This window comes from Dreissena polymorpha, chromosome 4 (assembly GCF_020536995.1).
Source record: "Dreissena polymorpha isolate Duluth1 chromosome 4, UMN_Dpol_1.0, whole genome shotgun sequence".
Taxonomy (NCBI): Eukaryota; Metazoa; Mollusca; class Bivalvia; order Myida; family Dreissenidae; genus Dreissena; species Dreissena polymorpha.
In genome coordinates, this window is record NC_068358.1 from 123,175,558 (window position 1) to 123,201,621 (window position 26,064).

General features: G+C 36.3%; 2 protein-coding genes across 2 annotated transcripts in view; both read right to left on the minus strand.

Annotated features, from left to right (window-relative positions):
- LOC127880219 (proton channel OtopLc-like) overlaps window positions 1–18,239 on the minus strand; it is a 25,528-nt gene extending 7,289 nt beyond the window's left edge. The window contains exons 1-6 of the mRNA XM_052427497.1: window positions 18,218–18,239; window positions 14,207–15,005; window positions 5,218–5,338; window positions 4,070–4,242; window positions 2,226–2,389; window positions 1,796–1,956 (exon numbers count right to left, since the gene is read on the minus strand). Coding sequence (XP_052283457.1) covers window positions 1,796–1,956; window positions 2,226–2,389; window positions 4,070–4,242; window positions 5,218–5,338; window positions 14,207–14,871 — 1,284 coding nt within the window. The 5' untranslated portion in view covers window positions 14,872–15,005; window positions 18,218–18,239. The remainder of the gene's footprint in view (window positions 1–1,795; window positions 1,957–2,225; window positions 2,390–4,069; window positions 4,243–5,217; window positions 5,339–14,206; window positions 15,006–18,217) is intronic.
- A 3,434-nt stretch (window positions 18,240–21,673) lies between these two features.
- Window positions 21,674–26,064, minus strand: part of LOC127880218 (uncharacterized) — a 41,183-nt gene continuing 36,792 nt past the window's right edge. Inside the window, exons 14-16 of the mRNA XM_052427496.1 lie at window positions 25,977–26,030; window positions 24,955–25,148; window positions 21,674–24,146 (exon numbers count right to left, since the gene is read on the minus strand). Of these exons, the coding sequence (XP_052283456.1) occupies window positions 23,913–24,146; window positions 24,955–25,148; window positions 25,977–26,030 (482 nt within the window). The 3' untranslated portion in view covers window positions 21,674–23,912. The remainder of the gene's footprint in view (window positions 24,147–24,954; window positions 25,149–25,976; window positions 26,031–26,064) is intronic.

Consider the following 26,064-nt stretch of genomic DNA (forward strand, 5'->3'; position numbering starts at 1 on the left):
CACTATCGTACTTACGTGCTCAGTATTATCATCGTACTTATGATCTCAGTATCACAATCGTACTTACAAGCTCAGTATCGCTGTCGTACTTACGTGCTCAGTGCCACCATCGTCATTACGTGCTCAGTGTTACTATCGTACCCGCGCGCTCAGTATCACCATCGTACTTACGTGATCAGTATCATCGTCGTTCTTATGTGCTTAGTAGCCCCATTGTACTTAAATGCTTAGTATAACCATCGTACATTTCACTCTCATGTTAGTTTATCTCTCAAAAATAGTTTTGTTTATTTTTTTATTTTTATTTTTCAATCTGACAAGATCATTGTGAATATACAGCAAAACACACAAGTCCAGTATGCTTTCTTCCGACTTTATACAACTCATCATTTTTCTTAACTATTCCTCTGTTGTTCTTTTCTTTTCTCTCTCAAAATATATATATATATTAGCATATCTTGTACAACATGTCTGAACTTTATTGCTTTTGTACAATCACTATATTGTATGATCATATACATGTTTACATTGTATGTATGATATTGAATAATAAAAAATAATAATAAGTTAATCGTACGCTATGTGTGTACAACGGTTTAAGTAATAAAAACATAACAGTGTCCAGTATTTTGAAGGGCAGAATTAGAACATATTCATTTTTATTTTTATTTGTACTGCATGTGACGTGCCACATAAGATGTAGTTTTATATTGTATCATGCAGTTTCGATGTATATATTGTTTTAATTATCACAATGTGTGTGGTTGAATCATTAAACTTTTATTGTTGAAAAAAAAAAAAAATAAATAACCATCGTACTTACGTGCTCAGTATCTCTTTCGTTCTTACGTGCTCAGCTTCACCATCGTGCTTACGTACTCTGTATCACTATCGTACTTACGTGCTAAGTATGACCATCGTACTTACATGCTCAGTATAACTATTGTACTTACATGCTCAGTATCACCATCGTCCTTACGTGCTCAATATCACCATCGTACATGTACTTACGTGCTCAGTTTCGCCATCGTTCTTACGTGCTCAGTATAAACATTGTACTAACGTGCTCAGTATAACCATCGTTCTTACGTGCTCAGTATACCGGTAACCATCGTATTTACGTGCTCAGTTTCGCCATCGTTCTTACATGCTCAGTATAACCATCGTTCTAACGTGCTCAGTATGCCGGTAACCATTGTACTTACGTGCTCAGTTTCGCCATCGTTCTTACGTGCTCAGTATAAACATTGTACTTACGTGCTCAGTATAACCATCGTTCGTACGTGCTCAGTATACCGGTAACCATCGTACTTACGTGCTCAGTTTCGCCATTGTTATTACGTGTTCAGCATAACCATCGTACTTACGTGCTCAGTATAACCATCGTACTTACGTGCTCAATATCACCATCGTTCTTACGTGCTCAGTATAAACATTGTACTGACGTGCTCAGTCTAACAATCGTTCTTACGTGTTCAGTAAACCGGTAACCATCGTACTTACATGCTCAATATCACCATCGTTCTTACGTGCTCAGTTTAAACATTGTACTTACGTGCTCAGTATCATCCTCATACATAAATGCACAATTTCTCAATCGTACATCAGTGCTCTGGATAAACATTGGACGTACGTGATCTGTATCATAATTGCACTTGCGTGGAAAATACAACCATCGCGCAAAATATCACCATGTTACGAGTGCTCTTTAAGTTACCTACGTAATAAGTACCTTTATCTAGGTAAACGTATCCACCCGTGAAGTACCACCATCGCATTGCTACAAACAGTTTACCTTGTGGTTCTTGAAAAGGAAGAAGGTCTGTACGAAGGTGAAGAACAGGTGCATGACGTAGACGAAGATGAAGATCTCGCTGTCGCACGTCTTCAGTTCGGGACTCTCGAAGTACGAGGCGATGTGCAGACCGTCCAGGGTCACGCTGCCGAACGCGAACGCTGGGGAACAGAACGACATGTGGCGGTTAAAGGATATGGACAAATATACTTCGAAATATCACTTTGTAGTTGCCCGGTGTATAGAAGAAATAGTAGTAAATGACACAATGCAATTTTTAAGTGTGTACATTTGTATTCCTTGTCAACGCTGCTTTAAAATAAAAATGTGGCACAGTTGTAAAGATGTTCTGCCTTAAATAATATAAAATTAAGTTCAAATTGTATATACCGCACTTGAAATAATTTCAAGAAAAATCAAGAACACTAACCTAGAGCCCCAAGGCGGAGGTAAAAGTTGATGCCCTCCCCGACATGCGCCACGCCCCCGTTTGCCGGAAGTACCAGCTGACTATGCCGACTGGCCAATGAGATCTCCTCCAAGCCTCGGCCATTCTCGAGTGTGACGTCATCAGCCAGCACCTCGTGCGCCCTACTTGTACCAATGATAAAAAGTGATATTATTTCGATTGTTCTTTTGGTGATTTATTGCTTCGTCTGATCGTTCGTTAATTTGTTTGTATGTTAATAATTTTGCAATTTTCAACAGCATGCCAGATACTATCGTTCTTAGTTCATATGAAGGGAAAATGTACGTTAAGACATGATTTCAGACCCACGCTACTATTGCGCCTTGGCTGAAATTCGAACTACCCGATATCCAGTCCAGCGCTTGAACAATTGAGTTAGATGGAATTTCGAAAAACGTGTACAGTACTTTTTTCATCACCGAAAGAGAATATGAGCATATTCCAACAGAGTGAATTCTCCTCGTAATATGCAATGAAAGACACCCCGTTTACAAAGTCTAAACAAATTGCGTTGCATTATTTCTAAGAAGTTATTTGATAGAATATGAATACAACAATTTTGATAGATTACAAACAACTTAAACGTTTCGATACTGCATATCACAAGCGTTAGAAAATAACCGATAAAACATTTATGTAAATGGAAACAAAGTAGAAAATACTCCGATGAAAAATATACAATATTTAAGGTGCTTATTTATATGTAGCACACAATGTGTGGTAACACTTAATTTATTTCCAAAGTATAAAACTATCAAATGGGATAAGAACATAAATACCCCAATCAGGTCAAGGTAACAAGAGGAACAACACATTTTTGCTGTTTTCTCAATAGCTTTACTGGTAGAATGTTCAAGTGTTTTGTTCACTTTAAGTGCACGTACTGGTTCTGGAAGAGAATCGTTTAAAATAAAACGCGGATGAATTAGGTTGTTTGGATATCTGTTTGACGCGTTATTGGCATGGAGCCAAATATACAGTTCATCTGCAACAAGCATTCCGCTTTGCGAGGCTTTTGAACCGTAAAACCCAGGATTCTAATTTGCCGAGAAAAAGCATGAACTTAGAATGTTGATCGTTTTAACAAAACGTATTTTGCTGTAGTTATGCTCGTAGTATATTTGATGAATTTTGTGAAAAATACTAGTCGGCGAGAAGTATACAATGCAACAGTAATAAAGCACCATAAAGTATACTTATGAAATTCTAATCGCGTATTTCAGCTTTATTATTGTTTAAACACCTCTGTTTTCCTTTCTTGCAATAAAATTATGTAAACAATTTGATTGCGAGCTCAATATTGATATTGATATATCGTCTAGAAAAAAGGCATTGGCAAACAGCGTAGACCCAGATGCGGCGTCTCATCAGGGTCTGCGCTGTTTGCTTAAAGGAATTTCTGTAAGAAATATTCTTAATATAGAAATAAATATACCAGAAATCTCTAAGTTTGGAAATAAATTGATCCAATTTAAAAGGATGGGAGAGTCCACTAGGCATAAAATTAATGGGTTAATGACATGCATGAAAAATTATAGATCAATATACGCGTATGTTCGATACATATGTTTCTTAACAATAAAGGGCGTTAATTATACAAAGTTTTATAGTAAAAGATGAATAATTTCTATAGAACCATCTTGACGCAACTATAAGACTAACATGGCAACGTTCATGATGAGTAAGATGACTAATCTCGTGTTTTTTTTTCTCAAACATGAATAAAATGATCAAAATTCACCATAAAATGGGAAGAGGCAAACATACGTTGTCTAGCAACAGATCGCAACGCGACGCTCGCGTACCTGTGTGGAGTGGGCGTAGCCGACGGCGACTTCTGGATGCTACCGTCGGGTCGGATGGACACCTTGATGTTCGTGTCGAAGTAGCTGTTCTTGACCTTGACCCCTCGCAGCAGCCCGAGTTGGAAGTACAGGAGGACAATGAGAGAGCCCGTGTACAGGTAAACGAGGAAGACCTGAAATGATTAATTGTCACGTGCAATTCAGCTCCACGTGTGTCATATATGTGTATAACATCATAAGTTACAAAATATTTACATATTGAATATATTTAAACTGCATCTAAATTGCATTCATCATATGAGCGGCATAGGGATCCTTCCTATCTCACGTCTCCGGTTGCGTATTTAGAGTTTATCGTTGAAATGCCAAGGAATTAAAAGACTTCGTGTTATCTGATCGGACATGAAGTACGTGTACATTGCGCAACAATCGCAAGTTATAATAGATATACGATGTGGATTGTTTTACTGAATGAACACAAATCAACAGTATGCAAGGTAAAAGTTGGTAATGAGGTAATAAGCAGATTGACATTGTGTTTTGTTCAACTAAAACGTTTAGTTATGCGTCAATATATTGTCAAAGTATTGCATTAACAAAAATACCGTCTCCCAAGACGTAACCGTTGAAAGATCGGTAGTTAACACGTGGACACGATATTAATTGAATTAGAATGGGTAATAGACGTTTTTTTTATGAAAACAGTAATACCATTATTTTATTTTATAGTTATACAATTATTATATATTATGATATCAATATTGTATTACCAGTTATGTTTTCGTCATTTTTATCGTCACTTATTGAATACTATTATTATAATTCATCATCATTCTGTAACTGAAATTTTAATGTGTGATTGAAAATTAATTAAACAAACGTTTGGGAGAATCTTAACCTATTTATGCCTAGCGTCTAGAAAAAGGCATTGGCCAACAGCGTAGACCCAGATGAGACGCCGCATGATGTGGCGTCTCATAAGGGTCTGCGCTGTTTGCTTAAAGGAATTTCTGTAAGAAATATTCTAAATATAGAAATAAATATACTAGACATCCCTAACTTTGGAAATAAATTGATCCAATTTTGAAGGATGGGAGAGTCCACTAGGCTTAAATGGGTTAATTAGTCAGTCTACTATGCGGTGTTACCTCGAGGTAGTACTTGTGCGAGCGTTCCTTGCTCGTGAGGCTGGTCGAGGTGGCGAACACGATCCCGAGCACGACCACGATCAGCGCGTACAGGCCGCACAGGAGCTTCACTAACGAGGACCTGCAACCAAACAAACACACATTAATGAACTAAAGTTCAGGGAAAGAGATAAACACTTTTTGCAACAACGAATGAACGTGAAGTTCATAACACAGGGGCAAAGTATAACATTTTAACAGCAACCGCGAATAAACGTTCAGCTATTCATGTAAAGCGACTAACATTTATCTTGTAACAACGTAAGCAGCACGAATGAACGGAACGAAAGAAAGAGACTAACATTTTACAGCCACCACACGATCACGAATGAACGGCGGGTAAGTAATAAACAGAAATATACATAAATGTTGACAATACTTAAAATTGTGGATTTTCTTTCTTCAATACCTATTTGTATTGAGTACATATGCGTGTGAGGTTTCTTAGAAATTCTGGAGACCTGCTGGTCCTGGGCCATTAGATTCACCAAGGAAACCAATGTTTGAATAAAGGCCTAATAAATACAGCGATTCCCGTCCCTTATTATATGTTAATTTTAGCCACTAAAATGCGCTGAAATTTCTTAAATGAAATTATGCGGTTGGCAACACCTTTTTCTCGTGTTATTTTGGGGAACATTTTTCGTGTTGCTTGCTTAAGCAATTTCGAATCAGCAAGCACCATTCATAAGGTGAACAGTTTGATTAAATGTGGAGCATTAAGAGTGAAGAATGCAAATATAAATGAGCAAACAAGGAGAACATTACTGGCATACTATGATCAAATAACGATAGGACAAAAAGTTTAAATAGGAGCACATAAGAATGTCTCGGTATCCGCCACAGCAATCTATGACTTAGTCACTAAAGCGGTTCTGTGACAAATGTATGCAGTTAAAGTAATCCAGAATCAATAACACACAACATCTCAGTAATCCTAAACATCATTTTGATCTGCCTATGTAAAAGTTATACACTCCAAACAACCTTTTCGACATTATAAACACTTTATGTCCACCGGAAGTACAACGAGGCACACACTGATTTGAATTTCTTCAGAACACGACGGCTACATTGGTGTCAGAAAATGCTTGCATGGTCGTAGACAGATGGTATATGAAACATATAGTCTCTATATGTAGGGTAATTACAGCGTCCCTATGGAAGCAATTTGATTCTATTATTCTCCTTGTCTCGTATTTATGTTAGGGCAGGTGGAACAAATTATCCCCGAGAATGCACAGAATGGAGACCCCTCTCAACGAACAACACTTGGCTGCAGATGCACTACTAATGACGTCACTCCACTATCAGATTGCAGATATCCGCTTAACATTAACGAAAGTCCACTAATCCTACATCAAAATAAATATATAAACAGTACTTTTCCAAATTGCAGCCAGGATAAACACCAGATCAAAGAAAATACAATTAATTGGTTCATTAAAACATCATAATGTTTCACTCGCTCGCAAAAACACCGCACTAAATTGGTTCACTGAACTTCGGCGTCCCCATAACCACTCACATTCATGGTCTAAGTTCTACAGAGTAAAACACATATATGTCGGTTCGCTAAAGCCCGCTGCTTGCTTCGACCCGGGGCTCCCCTGCCACGCGCTGCCGCAGATTCGGTAATTTGTACAGATTTCGGATTCCTGTGCTGGTTCGTTTGAAGGAAATTAGTATCATTATCATGATTTTCGTTGCCAAGGTTTTCGGTAACAAGCATGATACGGACGACACAGAGTAAACATCATAACATGAAGCTGTGTGATAACTAATGCGAAACAGGGATTCAGTAAGTTAGAAAGTTGGTGTTAGTCGCTCGTATTTTTGTATTTTCAAGAACAATAATATAAAGCATGCACTGGATTGTTGTTGTTGTTTTTACACATTGTTTTCGTAAGCTTTGTGGTGATTTCCTCGAGGCTTTTGACAGACCTGTCAGTATATATTATTTTTTTTATTTTACACAAAACCGTAGCTACCGGTATTCAATGAATGTAACACAATACATCAGATGGGATAAATATAAATCACGAATTAAATAACATACTTTTTTTCACGCGCATGTACACGTATGCATGATGAGGACATTAAACTTGGAATTTCGTTTCCTTTATCTTTTCAGTAATGAATCAGGATTTTACATTTTTACATGCAGACACACTCAGAAAAAGGATTTCGACAGTGGATTTTCGATAAAAGCACAATAATTCAATAAGCGCACCTCAAACGTTCATATTTCTTAGTAGTCCCCAATGAAATGAAAAAAATATAGTTCAGATACCTGTAAGATACCGGAAAAAGTTATGAGGTGATTGCTAAATGACATTCAAACCATGGGCAAACATCACGTTATGAGGAATAGAACTAGCACAGATAGATATACAATTATTTGTGTCGTGTTCTGAGAAAACTGGGCATAATGCTTGTGCGTAAAGTGACGTCCCATATTAGCATGTGCAGTCCACACAGGCTAATCAGGGACGACACTTTCCGCTTTTATGGTATTTTTCGTTTAAAGGAAGTCCCTTCTTACCGAAAATCTTGTTAAGACGGAAAGTGTCGTCCCTGATTAGCCTGTGCGGATTACACATGCTCATCTGAGACGACACTTTACGCACATGCATTAAGCACAGTTTTCTCAGAACGCGACTCATTTAGTTGGATGTTAAAATTGGCGTACGCGGTGAGAACTGAAAACGCTTCGTCGACAATTTGATCTGGCCACAAATGTCGAGTGATACCCTCTCCACAGGCCGAGGCCATATCGTCGGCAACGTGTGATCCGCACTTGTACGAGCACTTAATGTTCAATCAGACAACGCCTCAATGGTCGGTAGTTTTATTGGCGTACTTGAAGTATTTTGATGATATCTTGTAGGCTACAGACAGGTGATGTGTTGCATCAATGTACATACACATGCATTTTGTCGACTTTAAGAGCTACAATTATTGATAAAACGCATGTACAAAACATTTTATTTTGGGCGAATTCGTAACCAAAATAACACACAAGCTAACATTGGAAACTCTAACTTTTTGAAATAAGCGGATACTTGCTTTCATCTTATGTGCCTACAAAATACTTAAAACTGAATCCATTCACTCAGCAAGTTATGGTGACTGATGTTAAAATATAGAGGCTATATAGGATCTGGCACAAGTTGTCATATCATACCATATTTTATTAAACGAGTTCAGAAATTTTGTTAGTAAGCGAGACTTTGGCGAGCTTACTAACGAATTTCCTGGACGAGTTTAATAAAATATGGTATGAAATGACAAAGAGTGTCAGATCTTTTTGATCACATGCATTTAAATGAGCAAATTAAATAAATATTACGCAAACATAATGATAAATCCCGAATGTTTTTACCTTTCGTGGCGTCATTTGACGTTGCAACGTCATTTCAGCAAAATAACAAAATGTGATTGGTCAATCGAACGAAAATAACTTATTTTAAATAAGCCAATGAAAACGCTTAAAAAGTATATTACACATGTGTAAGATAAAAATATTCGTAATGGTTATATTAGCTACATGGGAAACAGGGTATGGCATGTGATAAACATGTCTATCCTACATAGCGTCTTTATAAATGGTGGGGAATGATAATACACAATTTATAGAAATTACGATAATATTAAAAAAACCGGATATTTAAAAAAATTAGGGTAATGCGAAAAGATCTCGAATTTTCATCAAGATGAAACTGATTATCAATTATTTATATTTCCACATTCCGACGTCTTCAAAAAGACGTGGTTGCCATGGAAACTTACAGGATATTTACTCATTACAAAGTGGCTCTTGAGCTCGTAAATTATGACTAATTATTCGCAGCTAGCCAAGGGTACTTAATACTAGGCTCTTAATGTTTTCTGCTGAAATCTCGGATCCGTATTTAAGCATCAATTCACGAATAGGCGGTACAGGTCTTAACGATGAATTGCCACACACTTAGTTTAAATTGCGTTTCGATCATTAGGTAAAGAACATCGAGATATCGTTTTTACGAGAATAACGTTATCGGTGGTTATGACAATTACGAATAATTAAATGTTTAATAAAGGACCGCAACAGTAACATCAAAATCAAGCTATGTCAATACTTTCAAAGCATTTACAGCTTATTGTTAATTTGAATGTTATATGTAAACATTTAGTTAGCTTTTAGTTGATTCATAACGAAAATAAATACACGAACACAATATAGCAAAAGTGAGATATCTTACAAAATCTTACTGAACGTAACAGAGGGGGTAATCACGTGACAAACAAGATGGCGACGTCCATGACGAGGCAGGTATTTTTCGTCGTTTTATACCCTGTATTACTTGTAGTATTATTTTTTATTCCGCTCACTTTCCAGCCATATTAGGAAGAAAGTTACTGGCTTTTATTGCAAAGTAATATTCGCTCTATATATTGACTTTACTCGGTGCGAAATTTCTTAGCGGGATGACCTAATTAGGGCTTTACTAAGAAAATGTGCGTGGAGTAAAGTCGAGATATACAGCGAATTTAAATACGAAATAAACGCTTATCACCTGTTTACTGATATGGCTGGAAAGTGATCGTCATTTAAAAAAATAAACAGAAGTAATAAAGGGTATAAAACGGCGAAAAATCACCGTCTCGGTATGGACGTCGCCATCTTGACTATCACGTGATTACCCCATCGTGATAGAGGCAATTTCAGAGGTTCAAACGTGTAAAACTAGGAGAGTAACAAGTGAAACATGCAGCCGAATACAATTCTCTAAACTCATTTGAGAATCTTAGTTTGAGATTCAACCATGTACCATGTCTGAGAAATTTTGATCATCATGTTCTATGAAGAGAGCTGAACCAATTGAGCATTATTGTTTTGCGGAGAACCAAACTTGTTTCGCAAACCCGACCCGTGGTACACGAAATATCGTTTTTATTTTCTTTCTTCGCAGTAAAAGGAAAATAGCCTTTCATCCGAGGGTCATTGTTTGCAATAGTGTAGGACGAGTAGGACTTACTGAGCAACTAAGGTAGGGAGCCATCAAGGGGATATTCCTGTAATAAATAAACAAACTACAACGGCGTTCTGGAATACGCAAAGAAAAAGACGGATGACCTTTTACATATTTCTCTATTATCTCTTGGCAATCACCTTGTGCAGCGAGACAAAACATATAAGCAAATAAGAGGGTCACGCAAGGAACATTTTCTCAATTTCATCAACAATCATTACAGAAGATGTCTTTAAAGAAATAAAAAAGTAAACGCTCGCTCGCACGCACCCAATGTGCAATAATTTAGCTCGCATGTAATTTCCTTATGGTGCTCAAAAGTTAATGTGAACGGTATATTCTTAAGTGCTGCATCGGGAGCTCTATGTTCAATGAAAAAGTATGGTGTACATAATTGCATAACGAATCAGCATGTATGTGCAAAAATAAATGTTAATTAGTTTGATCACATCGTCATAATCTTGCATGCACTTCGCAAAATGTATTTATTATTTTCAACAGGATATTTCTACATGTTTTAGTTCTGAACATTTAATGAAGCACTTCACGTTTTCGAAAAAAATGCCGCTCGAAATGAGATTTGGGGCAGAGGGTTCCAGGGGAAATCACACGTTTCGACATATTCAACCGAAAGCTTATCACACCAGCTGCTTATCTATTGGCCAATGTGCAGTTACGTGAAAGTGATATGAATGCATATCAAAGACTTCTGTTTTTTTCTGGCACTATATATTATAATGGCTGCATTCATGTAACGTTATCAAACGTATACAACAAATTGCTGTACCCCACGAGTTTTGTTGTCAGAGGTAGCAATCTTTTTTGTCGGTTGTCGATCTATGATTTTTATTTCGGCAGTTTTAAACTATGGTATTTCGCGAACAGAAAATTCAAACTTCAATAGAACGATTTAAATCGCGATTACACAAGTAAAACATCTTGGAAAGCGTCCACGGCATTGAAAAAAAAGGTATTGCTTAAATAAATTAAAGATTGCGTGATGGTTCAAACACAAAAATGAAGTTATGGTTAAAGAGATAGATATAATTTGGTTAAATAGATATGGATATTATTTTACATTAAATAGCAACGTTCATGCAGCACGGCGGTGTTTAAAACATTATACTAATATACTGTTGATGGCTGTCATGTTTTCTATATTTGTTTCATTGAGCGTGTTGCAGTGGATGCATACGACAGTTCTTGAAATTTAGTTTAAACCTATTTATATTAGCTCGATTGCATCGAAAGCCTCGGGCTTATAGCAACGCTCTCGAGTCCGTTTCCTGGGCCTATAACCAGTTATTGGTGTCTTTGAGGGAATATGTAAAGAACGCTCACTGGGATCGAACCCGTGACCTCCCGATCGCTAGGTGGACACCTTATCCATTACGGCACGGCGAACTTGAAATATAAAGTCAATATCTCCCTTCCAACACGACAGTCAATACATATGTCGTATCCTAAATTGTGTACAACGATCAACGCAGTCACTCGTACTTTTTATTTTATAAGGCCGGTGATGCTTTTTCTGTCTTTCACATTTATCTCATTTATACTCCAGTTAATTAACTATTTCATGCACAGTTGTTGCAAGATCGTGACAGTATACTAAATACTTTTGGTGTTCACCCTCTAAAAATTGAACGTCATTTATTTGAAGACACAATTCTCTCAGACTCTGTATGGGCTTTTTTTTATATTTCTGTGTGCATGTGGTAGGGAAACATTTTTGTATACTACATATTCAGTGTTTTGCTTTTAGGTTGAAGACTACATAAGACTTTTTAAGGGCAGCGGGGGCCCTAGGAACGGCAGGGCGGAGGTTCGGGAGGGCAGGGCGGAGGTTCTGGAGGGCAGGGCGGTGCGCCCTTCAATTTAGGCCTAGCTGGAGCACTGTTTCTGTATGGGCTTTATTTTTGAATATTTCTGTGTGCATTTTGGTAGGGAAAACATTGTTGTATACTACACATTCAGTGTTTTGCTTTTAGGTTGGAGACTACATAAGACTTTGACAGATGGCGGGAAACTCTCATCAACTGGAGAGAAGCCGGTAAAAAGATGGTTTTAAACAGTGACCATTGATTCGCGTCAAGTCCTTTCTATCATACTACATGGCCTATCTTTTTTATTTTAAAATCAATTCGGCTTGGAATGCTCTTTAAGAAAAGGTATGTTTATGTGGATGTCTATGCGCGACACGTTGACTTTTTTCTTGTTAAAGTTATTGCTTTCCCATTGAATTTGTTAAGGAAATCTTTTAGTATATTGTGACCTATAACAGGCAACCTTTACAAACACATGTATAATTATGTCCCTGTTTATAATCGGTCAGTAATAAGAACTTAAATCACGATTATGATACGGTGGATATACACAAGTGGCATGACATAGACACATAACTGTTCAGCGCTCAATACATAAAGATGGTGCGAAAATAGTGTGAATTCTATGGCAAAAATAATTTCAATTGAAACGCTTATTACTATATTAAACTACGCAGTTTTCAAGTTGGGACATATTGAGGTGCTACAATGACTTCTCGTTTAAGAACGATGATTTTGTTCTTTGATGATCAAACGAGCTACTATCGCCATACCATGTATATAACATAAAGCCCGCCCATGATGATTGCTTTCGGAGAGTTTTCAGTTGCTTAACCCTTTGCATGCTGGGAAATTTGTCGTCTGCTAAAATGTCGTCTGCTGAATTTATAAAATTCGCATTTTCTTCGATTTTTTTCAAAGAATACTATCAGAATAGCAAACAGTTTGGATCCTGATGAGACGCCACGTTCTGTGGCGTCTCATCAGGATCCAAACTGTTTGCAAAGGCCTTCAAAATCCGGTTCCAGCGCTCAAAGGGTTAAGGTAGCCAGAACTCCAAACTCCAAAAGCAATGATGTTACTGGAATACTCTAAAATAAATATGCTCATGATGCTACGTCAATCTCAATATACAGTTCTGTATCAGTATGTTAGATAAAATCACGTATGGGGGATTCAGGTCTAAGCTTTCATCAGAACAGTTGCCCCAGTTGCGATTTTTACGATCAGTTCAGATGATAACACCTTAGCAATTAAAACATATTTGAAGTTCATGTACGTAATGCATACGTTCACGTGGCATTTTTGTTATTTTTTGTTTACAAAATTAAAATGAAATAAAAATATTTTTAAAATTGCGTGTAATGTATTCCATTATTTATTTTATAACATTTGCTGTACTAAAGAGTTATGAAACAATTGTATTTTCTGCAAAAATAATGACAAATTTATATAACATGAGTGTCTTAATTGTCATAAAACGCTCACCTGATTTAAAGTTACTACAAATTATCTTAGACTTTATCCAGATGCAAACATGGTCTTGATAATGTCAAGATAAACATTCTGACCGTGTCTCATCAAGATTGAGTAATAAATGAGGCTTAGATAATGGCCACGATTTTTTTTCTCAGATTTGACCTGGTGACCTCGTTTTTGGATAATAAAGTTTCTGACAAGTGTAATCAAAATTGTGTCATAAATTAGTGGTAGCAATCTTTCTCTTAATACTTGACCCGATGGCCTGTTTGTGGGGACGCACGTTACCCCGATTCCAACTAAGCCTAAATATATTATCGTTAAGATAAACACCTTAAATCGATTTCATCAAGTTTGAGTCATATAATAAATGTGTCTTTAAAGGGGCCTTTTCACGTTTGGGTAAATTGACAAAGTTGAAAAAAATCTGTAAACGGTCTTCGATTGACCCTTTAGCAACATAAAATATATCATTATTTCAACGTTAACATCAGAAAACAGCTTTAGACTGTATGCGAAATTATGGTATGCATTTTGCTGGGTTCACACTTCACTCTACATTTAACTGAATTTATATAAGATAAGTATGGTTTTAGAGCAATAAGACCATGCTTAAAAAGCAAAACTTACTTGTAAACGGCTGGTATGGTCCAGTTAAGGTGGATTCGTTTTGATGATTGATCCAATGGTAGTGATGATTCTTTGGGAGGTTTCTCTTCCTTTGTTTTCTCCTTCTTTTCTTTCTTCTCTTTTTTGACTTTCTTTTCTTTCTTCTCTTTTTTCTCTTTCTTTGGGGTAGACGATTTTATATCGTGAATCTCCGATTCAATGAACACACTATCCTCCTGTGACGGTGTTGATTCTTTCGTGTGCTGTAGTTTTTCAGGTTCATAATCATCGTTCATAAGTATTTTAGTGTCATCATCCTCGTTTTTCCCGTTGCTTGGCGATGGAGGGGGTACATTTAGGCCACTGTCGCGTTCCGGTTTCGCCAACGGCGCTTCCTGTTCACTACCCTGATGATTGTTCACATCGTCCTTAACATCATGCGAATCGTCTATTTCCTGTTCAACGTCTGCACGGTCATCCTCATAATTGCCCGGCGGTTCTTGCACCATCTCTTCTGTTTGAACGTCATTATTCTGATCAGCATCACCCAACGGCGTGTCAGCCTCCTTCTCCGCTTCCGCATCACGGTCATCTACGCCGTCCACGGCAGAGCCGTCGTTATTTGCATCGTCGGCACCGTCTAGCGTTTCCAAGGCGTCCTCAGCCGTCTCAAGCTCTCGCTCCATGTTGTCAAGCAGAATCTGGCTCGGCTCGTCGAAGAAGGAGCTTGTGTCGTCTGCAATGTCCCGCTGCGGCTCGTTCACTATGTAGGATCCGGAGCGCAGAACGGACGGGCAGCTCACCTGGGACCCAATTGTTGCTACTGAAAAAACAATGCGTTGCGAGTGATTATTTGTCATGATTAACTTATGTTTACCGTATATAGAAATGTCATATGACAACAACATGAAATGAACAACCATTTAACACATGTTAGGATAAGATATTTAACTGCTTCAGAAAATTATAAATTTAAATTAACTCATCAAAAAGGTATGCTACCAATTCGCTTAGTCGCAGCATTAGATAAAACAAATCAAACAGCTACATTGAACCTCCTACAATTTAACTATTTTATTCCTTTTGAATACCGGTATATAATGGGACCTTGTCAATAAACCTTCGAAAGTTATATCTGGATCGTGAACCAGTTGCTGTCGTGTACGCTTGGAGACTTTTCTTATGCAGCATTTTTCAAACTTGAATATCTTAGTTGTGGGTTAAAGTATTGAGTCAAACTTGTAATGTGATCATTTAACTACATTCTAAGCAAGTTCAAGTTAAAATCATTAATCCGTGACGATTGAACGCTTAAGCACGTCAGTTATTTAAAATTTCTTTTTTTTTTGCACGCGAAAAAGGTGACACGCAATATTATTTTAATTTTGTTTTAATTTAATAATTTTGGGTGGGTTCTTTTACCAGTAAATGATTTTTTTAATTGTTTGGCTCATAATATTCAGAAACGCAACCCACATTTTGGCAAATTGCAGGCTACCTAGCCAACGTTCTGAAGCGTCCGATCGGCACCGATGAATGATTTTATCGTTAGCCTGCATCGAATATAGTCAAATGATCGAAACTACAATTTTAAATGAAAATCTTTAGTTATAAGTGAGATATCCAAGTTTGAAAAAGGTTGCGTTAGATGTATTGAATCGTATAAACATGTCATAATGTTAAGATGCAGCATCCCAACTCACTTACTAGAGCTTATTAAAACGGTCTACAGAACAGTTAAACATTATTCTATGAATGTACGTTTTGCTATAAAATTTAGAGTTACTCTGTACAGAGTTACAGACACAAATGGTGTAAAACTGATGGAGCAGTATCTACATCTTAACTTTGATGGGTAAGAAGTCGGCGTTCGCAAAATACATGTACATGTATACTGTCAGCTTATACTAGTAAATGCGACAGGTTGCGTTATTCTATGAAGTGGGTGTAATTTGAAATGCAAAACTATCTTTTATTGCGAACGTTGAATACCCAGAACATAACATACAGGTAGTCATATTTTGTTTAAAGCAGTTGACTTATGTTTCTGTCAAAAACATGGTGCACTGTACCGTTTTTTTTTCAAAAACTGAAATAACATTTTAGTAAATGAACATATTGCGGTAGAGATTAAAACCCCCATGAAACAACAATTTTTCAAAGCTTGGAAACACTAATGGACCCATTGCCCAACCCGTAAAGAATCCCCGCCGCTCGATGTTTATCTAGCCGGGATTTAATGATAAACTCGCGCTTGGATATTCATACCTGGTCGGTCACTTCTAAGAATGCAAATAATCCAAACCAGATCTTTATGTTAAATTCCGATCGTTAATCAAGCATCACAGCAATCGAGTTTCATTGTTAATCTCCATTGATCTACGTACGTATGCAAGAAAAGTATAAATACGAAGAAAATTTAGCACGTTGAATTGCTTGGATACGCAATCGTACTGTCTTGAGGTTTTTTTTTCAAAAGAAGCATCCAGAATGTAGAACCGGTAATAAGAACTATCCCATCGATTAAATGTTGAGATTTGAGAAAACTTCATGCGAGCGGAAATATACTGTCGATAAGATAAGAGCTGACGGCTATGCCAACTGATAAACCTCAATTAAATACCGAGATTACAAACCCTCGTGCTGGATCCAGGGGAGCCAAAACAGTAATCCAGGGGCCCTACCGTAAACCAGCTGCCGAAAAAAGAACATACTCTTTCTAGAACAAAGAAACACTAATCGATATAAACACCATGCCAATGCACCACTTCTTGCAGATATCACATATAGGTATAATAAAAATAATTGCTGCTAACTGTATATTTGCTATTGTCAACGTTTTGACCTGTTCATTGTTTTAGATGACGAAGATAGCTATTCATTTCACTATAAAGGCCATAGTGCCCATTAATATTGAGAGAAGATCTCAAATCTCCAAAATAGTTGCCATGCACTTTTTTTTCGTTTTTATTTTAACTGACATTCAAAGAAACAATATTTACTAAACCATGCAAGTTCGTTTGTTGTCAATATTACCACGGCTTCCACACACATGTCATTGGTGACAACCTTTTGCTCGAGAACACAAGCTGACATGAACAACCAACGGGTCTAACACGAGTATCAGAGATTTATTGTTGGTGTATTCTATTTTTGTTGTATCTGTTTGATCTATTTAAACCCTATTTATGGCGTAGTATTTGTTCGTTTTCAGGATTCATTCCCAAACAATAAGGAACAAAGGTCGAGACGTGTGTATATTTTCTGATAGTTAGTAAACGGTCAATTTGAAAATTTTAAATCTTTTAAATTACATACACTGTGTAAATACTCTTACATAGTTCGGTGGGAATGCTATGCAAAACATCACATTTTCCATGTAAATAAAATAAACAATTAAATTATTTAATAATATTAACAATAAATATGTGATAAGCTAGTAAAATGTTAATAAAATGTTCTATGCGTTGGTTATAACTATAAGTATATCGTTAAAGCTTTTGAAAACAAAACATATATTGCACGTCGCAATATAATGGTTCCTGAAAAAAAAAATAACGAACACTGCGTTGCATACGTTTGTCTCTATTGGAGACGCCTAAATTTCAAGAAACCAAACAAGTGAAAAGGATAACAGTCATATCTTATATAGTTCTGTTTAGGTGCATCATTAGCGGGCTGCTGAACACAAGATATCAAAACCGATAGCATATTATTTGTGCATCACTCTCGATTAATCGGGTAAAACGATTATGAAAATGATTAAAAACCGTCTACCGGTATAACGTATCTTTGACTTATAAAATCGACATAAACAGTGTATTCATGCTCTATTAACTATCTCGTATGCATGATTGTATAGGGTACATAATCACACACCAGAACAGCCGCTTACCGATAAATTGAAAATATAAAACGAACAGAATCAATAATCAAGTATTACCAATGTTAGTCTAGCAACATGCATTTATTCAACAATCACATTGAGTAATCTTTATTAACCATTTAAGCAAGAACTTAATTTTAACTTACACGTGCTGTTTAGCTCCCGTTCTATCGCAGCTCACAACTGATAAGCCACTTGGCTTTGCACCGACAGCAGCTGCTGAACCATATTGTTAGGAACACGCGGGTCACGTAGCAACCGGGGGCAGAGATAGGTGGAAACAGCAAAAAACTTTAATCAAAGCACTAAGGGCATAAATATTGTAAAGATTATTATGCATAGCTGTCTTACCAAGGTTGTGACCTGTTTTGAAAGCCAATGAATGTTTGAGAAATTACCCGCAAGGAGACGCCCATATGAATACATCCTTATTTTTCATTTATTTCATTGGCTGATTTTGGATTTATTCTCTAACCATTGGCTACATGCCTGCTCCTTTTCGAGAGTACATTGATCAGTAAAGAGGAATTTCAATTGTTCTGTGCAAATATTCATACGACACACGAATACGTGTAACATAGTTGACGGAGAACACAATGAAACGATAAACGTAGACAAAGTCCGATTCAGATTTTTTACGTTTTATTTCTGCTTATGAACACAACACAACGTTTTCAATTGTTCGAGCAATACTCAAGATAAAACGCGAAGACCCTGCAACGGGCCTCTCCTTCGACAGCAAGCAATAATGCGCCTTCTTTGTTCGACTGCGCAAGTAAGACTGTTTTATTAATATATATATATATATATATATATATATATATATATATATATATATATATATATATATATATATATATAACGAACGCTTTTATAATTGTTACGTGTGCAATTCTGATTGGACGTCTAAAGTCACGTGTCTTCAACGTCAAGTTGACTTAACGTGTGCAATTCGGGGAATGGCCGTTTGTTAAGTCACGTGTCTGCAACATAAATATGTCCTGTACAACGGACACATAGCGAATACATACGGAACCGACTGAAGATTGACACATAAGTTAAGCAAATATTCGTGCCCGGTACTTATTGACGTTTGATAACCCGAGGCTACTGAAATGTTGATCTAGGTGACTGCCTATTTGGATTGTATGAAAATTGGTACAAGTTTCGATTATTATAGTGTGTTATGTTACATGTGGTATGTCACAAATAATAGTTAACATGTCAATTTCTGCTTGATGTTATTTCTCTTGTATTTTCTTCTTGTTCTATTTGTTACATTATTATGGCATACACATATTTAAATGGTGTACGTCGATACAACACAAATTGTTTTGAAGCATTAACACCAAATTCAATTGCACTGAAATGATTCCTTTTAACCCAGTAAATTTTACAGCATGTCATTCTGTCTTTCTATTTAATGATCGATTGGAAGCTGGTATGGGCTAACATTAACACGAGAATGGTGTATAGCTTTAAAGAGATACAATGATTCGACTTAATTATTGTTGCTGAAATACTGTTTGCAATGCATTGATATTGTTTGAAACATATGGCATAAACACTCAGAAAACCTACGATAAACACAATAAATCATCACACGCGACGTGTATTAGCAAACACAAATTTGGAGGTCGCGGAAATTGCGTACGCTTACCTTTCACATAAAATCTGCCATATGCGTACCTATCTGAATGAAAACTTTTCGGTGTGATAGATTTATGAAGTAAATTAAAATAAGTCTAAGACTATAGTTATCATATTTTTTTCTATAGTTCTCAATTTTCACTAAACGAGTTCATATAGATGCTATGACGATATGTCGTTATTTAAGCATAGATTCTGCACTAGAATGTGAATTTGTGCAAATGTTAGGTCTTTACATGGGGTTGTAGTGTTCTGTTTTTAGACGATCGATAATGGTACAATAGTCCACCCCAAACCTTACATCCTGTAACCGCGTCTGCATTAGGACAGTGAAAACTAACTACCATAATAGTATAGTATGTCATGTTGAGAGGAAACTCGTGCCATTCTTTATGTACAGGTGTGTGCCGTTCATGTCCATATCTTTGTGATGAATTTTTCTTTCTCTCTTATCTTTTCTCATTAAAACATAAACGTTTTAAATACCTACAATAAGCAGCCATATTAAGAAATTGGCATAAGGTGAGGTGCCGGAATACCACAATTCATCGTTTTAGTTGTGTTAATGGTGAATATGATTGTATGCAGCAACCTTCATTTTATGATTGCGATAAAAAAGTAATTTATACGAGATAAGCAATATGTATTTTCAAATTTAACATGTAATGTACTTGTCCAGTTTTAAATCCCAGTTCCGCAATTAGCGCCTTATATCGTTTAAAGGGAGATCTTCACAGATTTTGGCATGTATTGAAGTTGTCATTAAATGCTTTATATTGATAAATGCAAATACTGGATCTAAAAACTACAGTAAAATACAAGAATAAAATTAAAAAGGAAAAACGAAGTAACCATCCACCGGGCTCGAACTACTGACCCCTGGAGTAGAAGTCTACCGCTTAGACCACTCGCCAACCCGTACTCATACAATGCGTGATGCATTTTATACTTTATATAAGCAACTTTCGTAGTATCACAAAATATAACGACAACAACAGAACTCTTCAAATTATTCAAGCGTTTTGCGTTGCAACGCTCTATTATTTTCAGGTTTTTAAAACGTCAAAAGATGCATATAATGTATAGTTTAGAGAATGGTAAATGTTCAGTGCCACTGTTTTCTCACAAATATAATAACTACAACAAAAATTTGCAAATCTGTTACATTTTTTTAATTTGTAAATTAACCAAAACGTGAAAAGATCGCTTTTAAAAAATGTTTATAATTTAATTAAATATTATATGTGATTTTATAATGTGTAGGTTTTAAACCAGCAGCTGGCAACTGTGCTCGAACTATGTCGGATTGTTAAAAAAAATAATGGATGGCATGTAAATATCAGATATAATTAAATCTATACATAAATGAAACTTACAAGGGTATTATGTGCAAGAACCGTCAATAAACCCGTTTTTTTTAATCATGTTCAAAATGTAAGATATGTGTACCATGTGCTCTTTTTATGAAATGCTATTAGCATTTTAAAAAACTACGCGCAAAAAATGTGTTTTAAAAATAATTTTGAAAGATATATAGAACATTTGTCTTAAGATTATTCGGAAGTTGGCAACCATTTTAGCAAACAGGACTGAAACACGCTGAAGTGGCGATTAACTTGGCGACATTTCGAGCATGATGCTTAATGAGCCTTGTTCTGAGAAAACTGGGCTTAATGCATGTGCGTAAAGTGTCATCCCAGATTAGCCTGTGCAGTCCGCAAAGACTGCGGACTTCTTAGCAAAAATCTTCTTCTTAGCAAAATTCCAATTCAGGCGGAAAGTGTCGTCCCTGAGTAGCATATGCGGACTGCACTGCAGGCTAATCTGGGACGACACTTTACGCACATGCATTAAGCCCAGTTTTCTCAGAACGCGACTCCTTTAATTTGGAACCATTTTTACGGTGATTTTAAAATAGGGAACCATAAATAATAATTCAACAAGACAGAACCTCTTAATACAACATTTAATGAATAAATAAAAAAAATACATAAACAACATTTGATTATAAAACAACCACATCTATTTGTTAAGCTGTAAACATGCTCACACAACAATTTGTTTAAAAATAAAATAAAACTTAACTTGCATAACAAGAAACAATTAACATCATCAATATCTAAAAAGTCATATAAACTTATATCTTTACAGAATGGTCAATATATACTAAGATATGAAATTGTTATATGGTTAACCAAATGCTTTTCAACTATATGTTAATATTTGTAAAAAAGACAATTACTCTTTGTGTAATACATATTATTATTATTTTTATTATTATTATTATTATCATTGAAGTAACATTTCTTTTATCATGTGAGTATTATTATTTTTGTTATTATTGTTATTATTATCATTACTTTTATTATTAACATGTGACCCACACTTTCCCAAACCTTTATATACAAAATAGCAACAACGGTTTAACAAACAACAACACAACAGCAACAACAACAACAACGACTGTAAAGAAAAAATATAGTTTCAGCATGGGAAAACTTGCTCAGTGAACATACAAAGTAATTGCTTATAGATTAAATCTTGCATCGGCGAGCTTACGGGCGATGGATCGTACAATGCCAGGGTGTACGTGAATATTCTATTTAATCGAGAACCTTGGCACAGGGGCCCAAAATCTTTTATTGTATTCGCATTCGTTTAAATGTCAAAATTTAACTTTTCTTGAAAAAGTTCATTTACACGAGTTCGTTCGACAATAGTCCAAAACAAGAGTGGTAACCGATGCGCATTACTGCTGTAGTTGGCCTACTAAGAAGACTTGATCAGATATTCAATTGTGGCAGCGGACCATGTAAAGCTTAAAAAACAACGTTCCCGTATGCGTGTTATAATTATATGCGTCTTGGCCTGAGAAAACTGGGCATAATGCATGTGCGTAATGTGTCGTCCCAGATTAGCATGTGCGGTCCGCACAGCCTAATCAGGGACGACACTTTCCGCTTAAACTGGATTTTCGGTAAAAAAGGACTACCTTTAAACGAAAGATACCATTAAAGCGGAAAGTGTCGTCCCTGATTAGCCTGTACGGACCGCACTGGCTATCTGGGACGACACGTTACGCACATGCATTTTGTCAAATTTTCACAGAACAAGACACATATGTATATACAGTGGTACAATTGCGGCGATGTTGCTACTATTTTCTTATTAACTTGAAAAGTATCAAATGCATCATAATTGAAAGCTATCGCATTATTTTTTCCCCTTTTTTCCAGCAATATTGGGATATGTATCGTAGATGTTGACGAGACAAAAACTAATGTGTGCCATTAAATGACTCATTATCTTCAAATCAATTTTTTTTTTTTTTCTATACATTTTAACTACATGTCCACGAAAATCACATTACAAGCAGTATGCCAACTTAAACAAACGCTTCCTTTACTTGCGACTTTGATTTTTTAACGATGCAAGATTTGTCAAACGTTTTGCTAGGCACATGTTCTCAGCAATGTCCTAACATCAACATCTCTGCACATAAATCTCTCCCGATTTGACCACTGCCAAAACGCTTTGTTCATTCATACTTTGAGCTATTAACTTACGTTTACTTTTCAGTAGGTACATATTCATATAAGAATACAATTAAAATACATTCGGAGAAACTCTATATTTTGAATACATATTGAAATTTAAAAAAAACAATTTGAAAATGTATTAAAATGGAAAAAAGTGCGCGAATATAATAAAATAATAATACACAATCGTAAATATTTATGTTTTCAATATTTGTCCTTTTCTTTTCTACTTTATTTATATTTAGTTTCTGCATGGATTGTCCTCTAGTGTGTACAATTTCACCTTTACAAAGATGTTATTCCTTTGAAACATGAAAATCTAGTTTGAATGATCGACCAGACGCATGACCAGATTATCTTTTGCCTGCATTCTAAATTCATGTTTATATATGATAATGACATACAATAATAATTGAATGTAAAAAATACATCTACATGTATACGATTATGTAAACACCACAGAAATTTTACACAAATATTAAAACCCAAGTATTGCAGCATTCAATTTTTTTTTAATTTTAAATCAATTCACAATATCGTGAACTTCGTCTTAAGCTTTTATGTGCTTTCGATGCAATAATTACATAAAATTGATCAAGTCCAAATGATGTACTCACTACGCATATATTTAAAACATATCTTCACAAACACGTCACGCGCATAATTTGCGCCGGATGCAGCGGACAAGGCGGCCGATCCCGTCTCGCCAGTTCATGATGAACATGCGGCCGTCACGCATGAGAGCCGAGATGTCCAAGATGACGATTGTGCCAAAGACGATAGCGAAAATGGCGATGCCCACGTAGCCGATGCTTGCGGCGCTCTTCCGGTCGTCTCTTGCGCTCTTCTTTTTCATGGCGGTGTTCATCAGATTTTCCTTAGAAACCTGCAAGATGGATTTCTCATATATACGTGTACGTATCATTGGTTACACATACATACGTGTACGTAAAATTGGTTATACGTATGTACGTGTACGTACCATTGCTTACCTAAAAATACGAAAACGTACAATCGGTTACATGTGTTTTTGTGTACGTACCATTGGTTACTCATACATACGTGTACGTACTGTTGGTTATCCGTATATATGAGTCGTGTTCTGAGAAAACTGGGCATAATGCATGTGCGTAAAGTGTCGTCCCAGATTAGCCTGTGCAGTCCGCACAGGCTAATCAGGGACGACACTTTCCGCCTAAATTTGACTTCATTTTAACGAAAAATGTCTTAAAATCGGAAAGTGTCGTCCCTGATTAGCCTGTGCGGATTGCACAGGCTAATCTGGGACGACACTTTACGCACAGTTTTCTCAGATCGCGACTCATATAAATGCGTACCACGGATAATTTTTGTTAGCGTGTATGTGTTGTTTGTTAAATCTGTGAACAAGTCACTTTAATATGCAATATTATCGTTGTACAGATTTCTTATAATCTGTATCAATAGAATATCGTACGAAAAGCAGATTCTTGAGACAAGATATCATACTAGTGTTTGTATTCATTATACACATGTTCTGCATATAAATCTTGAATCGTAAATAAATATCGAACCGTGTTATCTGACGCAAACAATACTGTTCCAGGACTGACGATCAGGACCGAGGCCAACAGAATGTTTTCCCCGACAAAAAGTAGTCCTGAGACTGGTATGATACGACAAAAAAAGAAAAAAGAATTGATAAAACCGGTTACAGCCAGTGTCCGTTGCATTTGCTCGTTCTTGTCCTTGTACTTCTCCTCCAGCTCCGTCTTGGTTAGATTCTTTTCCAACTCGTATTTTTCCACCCATGAGCATGGACATTTACAGACTGTCCAGCATTGTGACTCCGGGCGATTCGGTGGCTCCATGCAGACGGGGGGCACAGGGGCCGACACGATGGAATCGCCTGAAATGACATCAGCGAACGCGCTTAGTAAACATATAACACGTGACGCCCATGGCCCCAGGATTCCTTAGTCAATATTCAAAGTTGAGAATACGATCGGAAATTGAGAATTGTCTAAGTCTTAGGACGAGATGTATTTATACAATTAATTATAAATACGATTTAAACTTCTTGCGAATTTGCTAATTTAAAACAGTTTAAAGTGAATTTCATCCAGATATGCTGTCTGGTGGAATCTATATCTACCCATATTTACTGTTCCATAGTAAGCCACATTTGGGTTATTGTTTTGCCAATATCCTTCGTTCGTATATATCCATTCTTTTATTTATGTCTTGCATACCCCAAAAAATTAAAAGAAATATTTCATATACATTGGTTGTTGTCAGCTCAGGTCCTACTTTAAAATACCCCGGGTACTCTTAAGTATACTTCAATGTACCCCGGGTACGGAAATTCTCTCAAAGGCTCCCAATCATGCTCCGTGGTACTTTTTACTATATTTTTCGTAGTATAGTTTTTAAAATTAAGTCTGCATTAAAGGAATAAAAAAAAAAATGCACAATTTCATTGCATTACTATCATAATGAACCGATATAAAAATGATAGAAAAATATGGTTGCATGGACACCATCCTAAAATGTGTCTATTCATAGTTTAATGTCTGATTTATAAATAACATGGCATTTATTTTTTAGTTTGGGCAAAACTTTAAAGACGTACCTTTAACAGAATTAAACACTGCGTTTCAATGTATCGCCATCACATAAATATAGTTTTTAATATTGGAATCGTACTCTTTGGAGATGTAACACAACTAAGTTTTACCAGTTTCATTAATCGCTCCGCAGTCTTCGTTGAAGGCGCCGTCTAGGTCATGATCTGGAACAAAACCGCATCATTCCAGTGAAACATG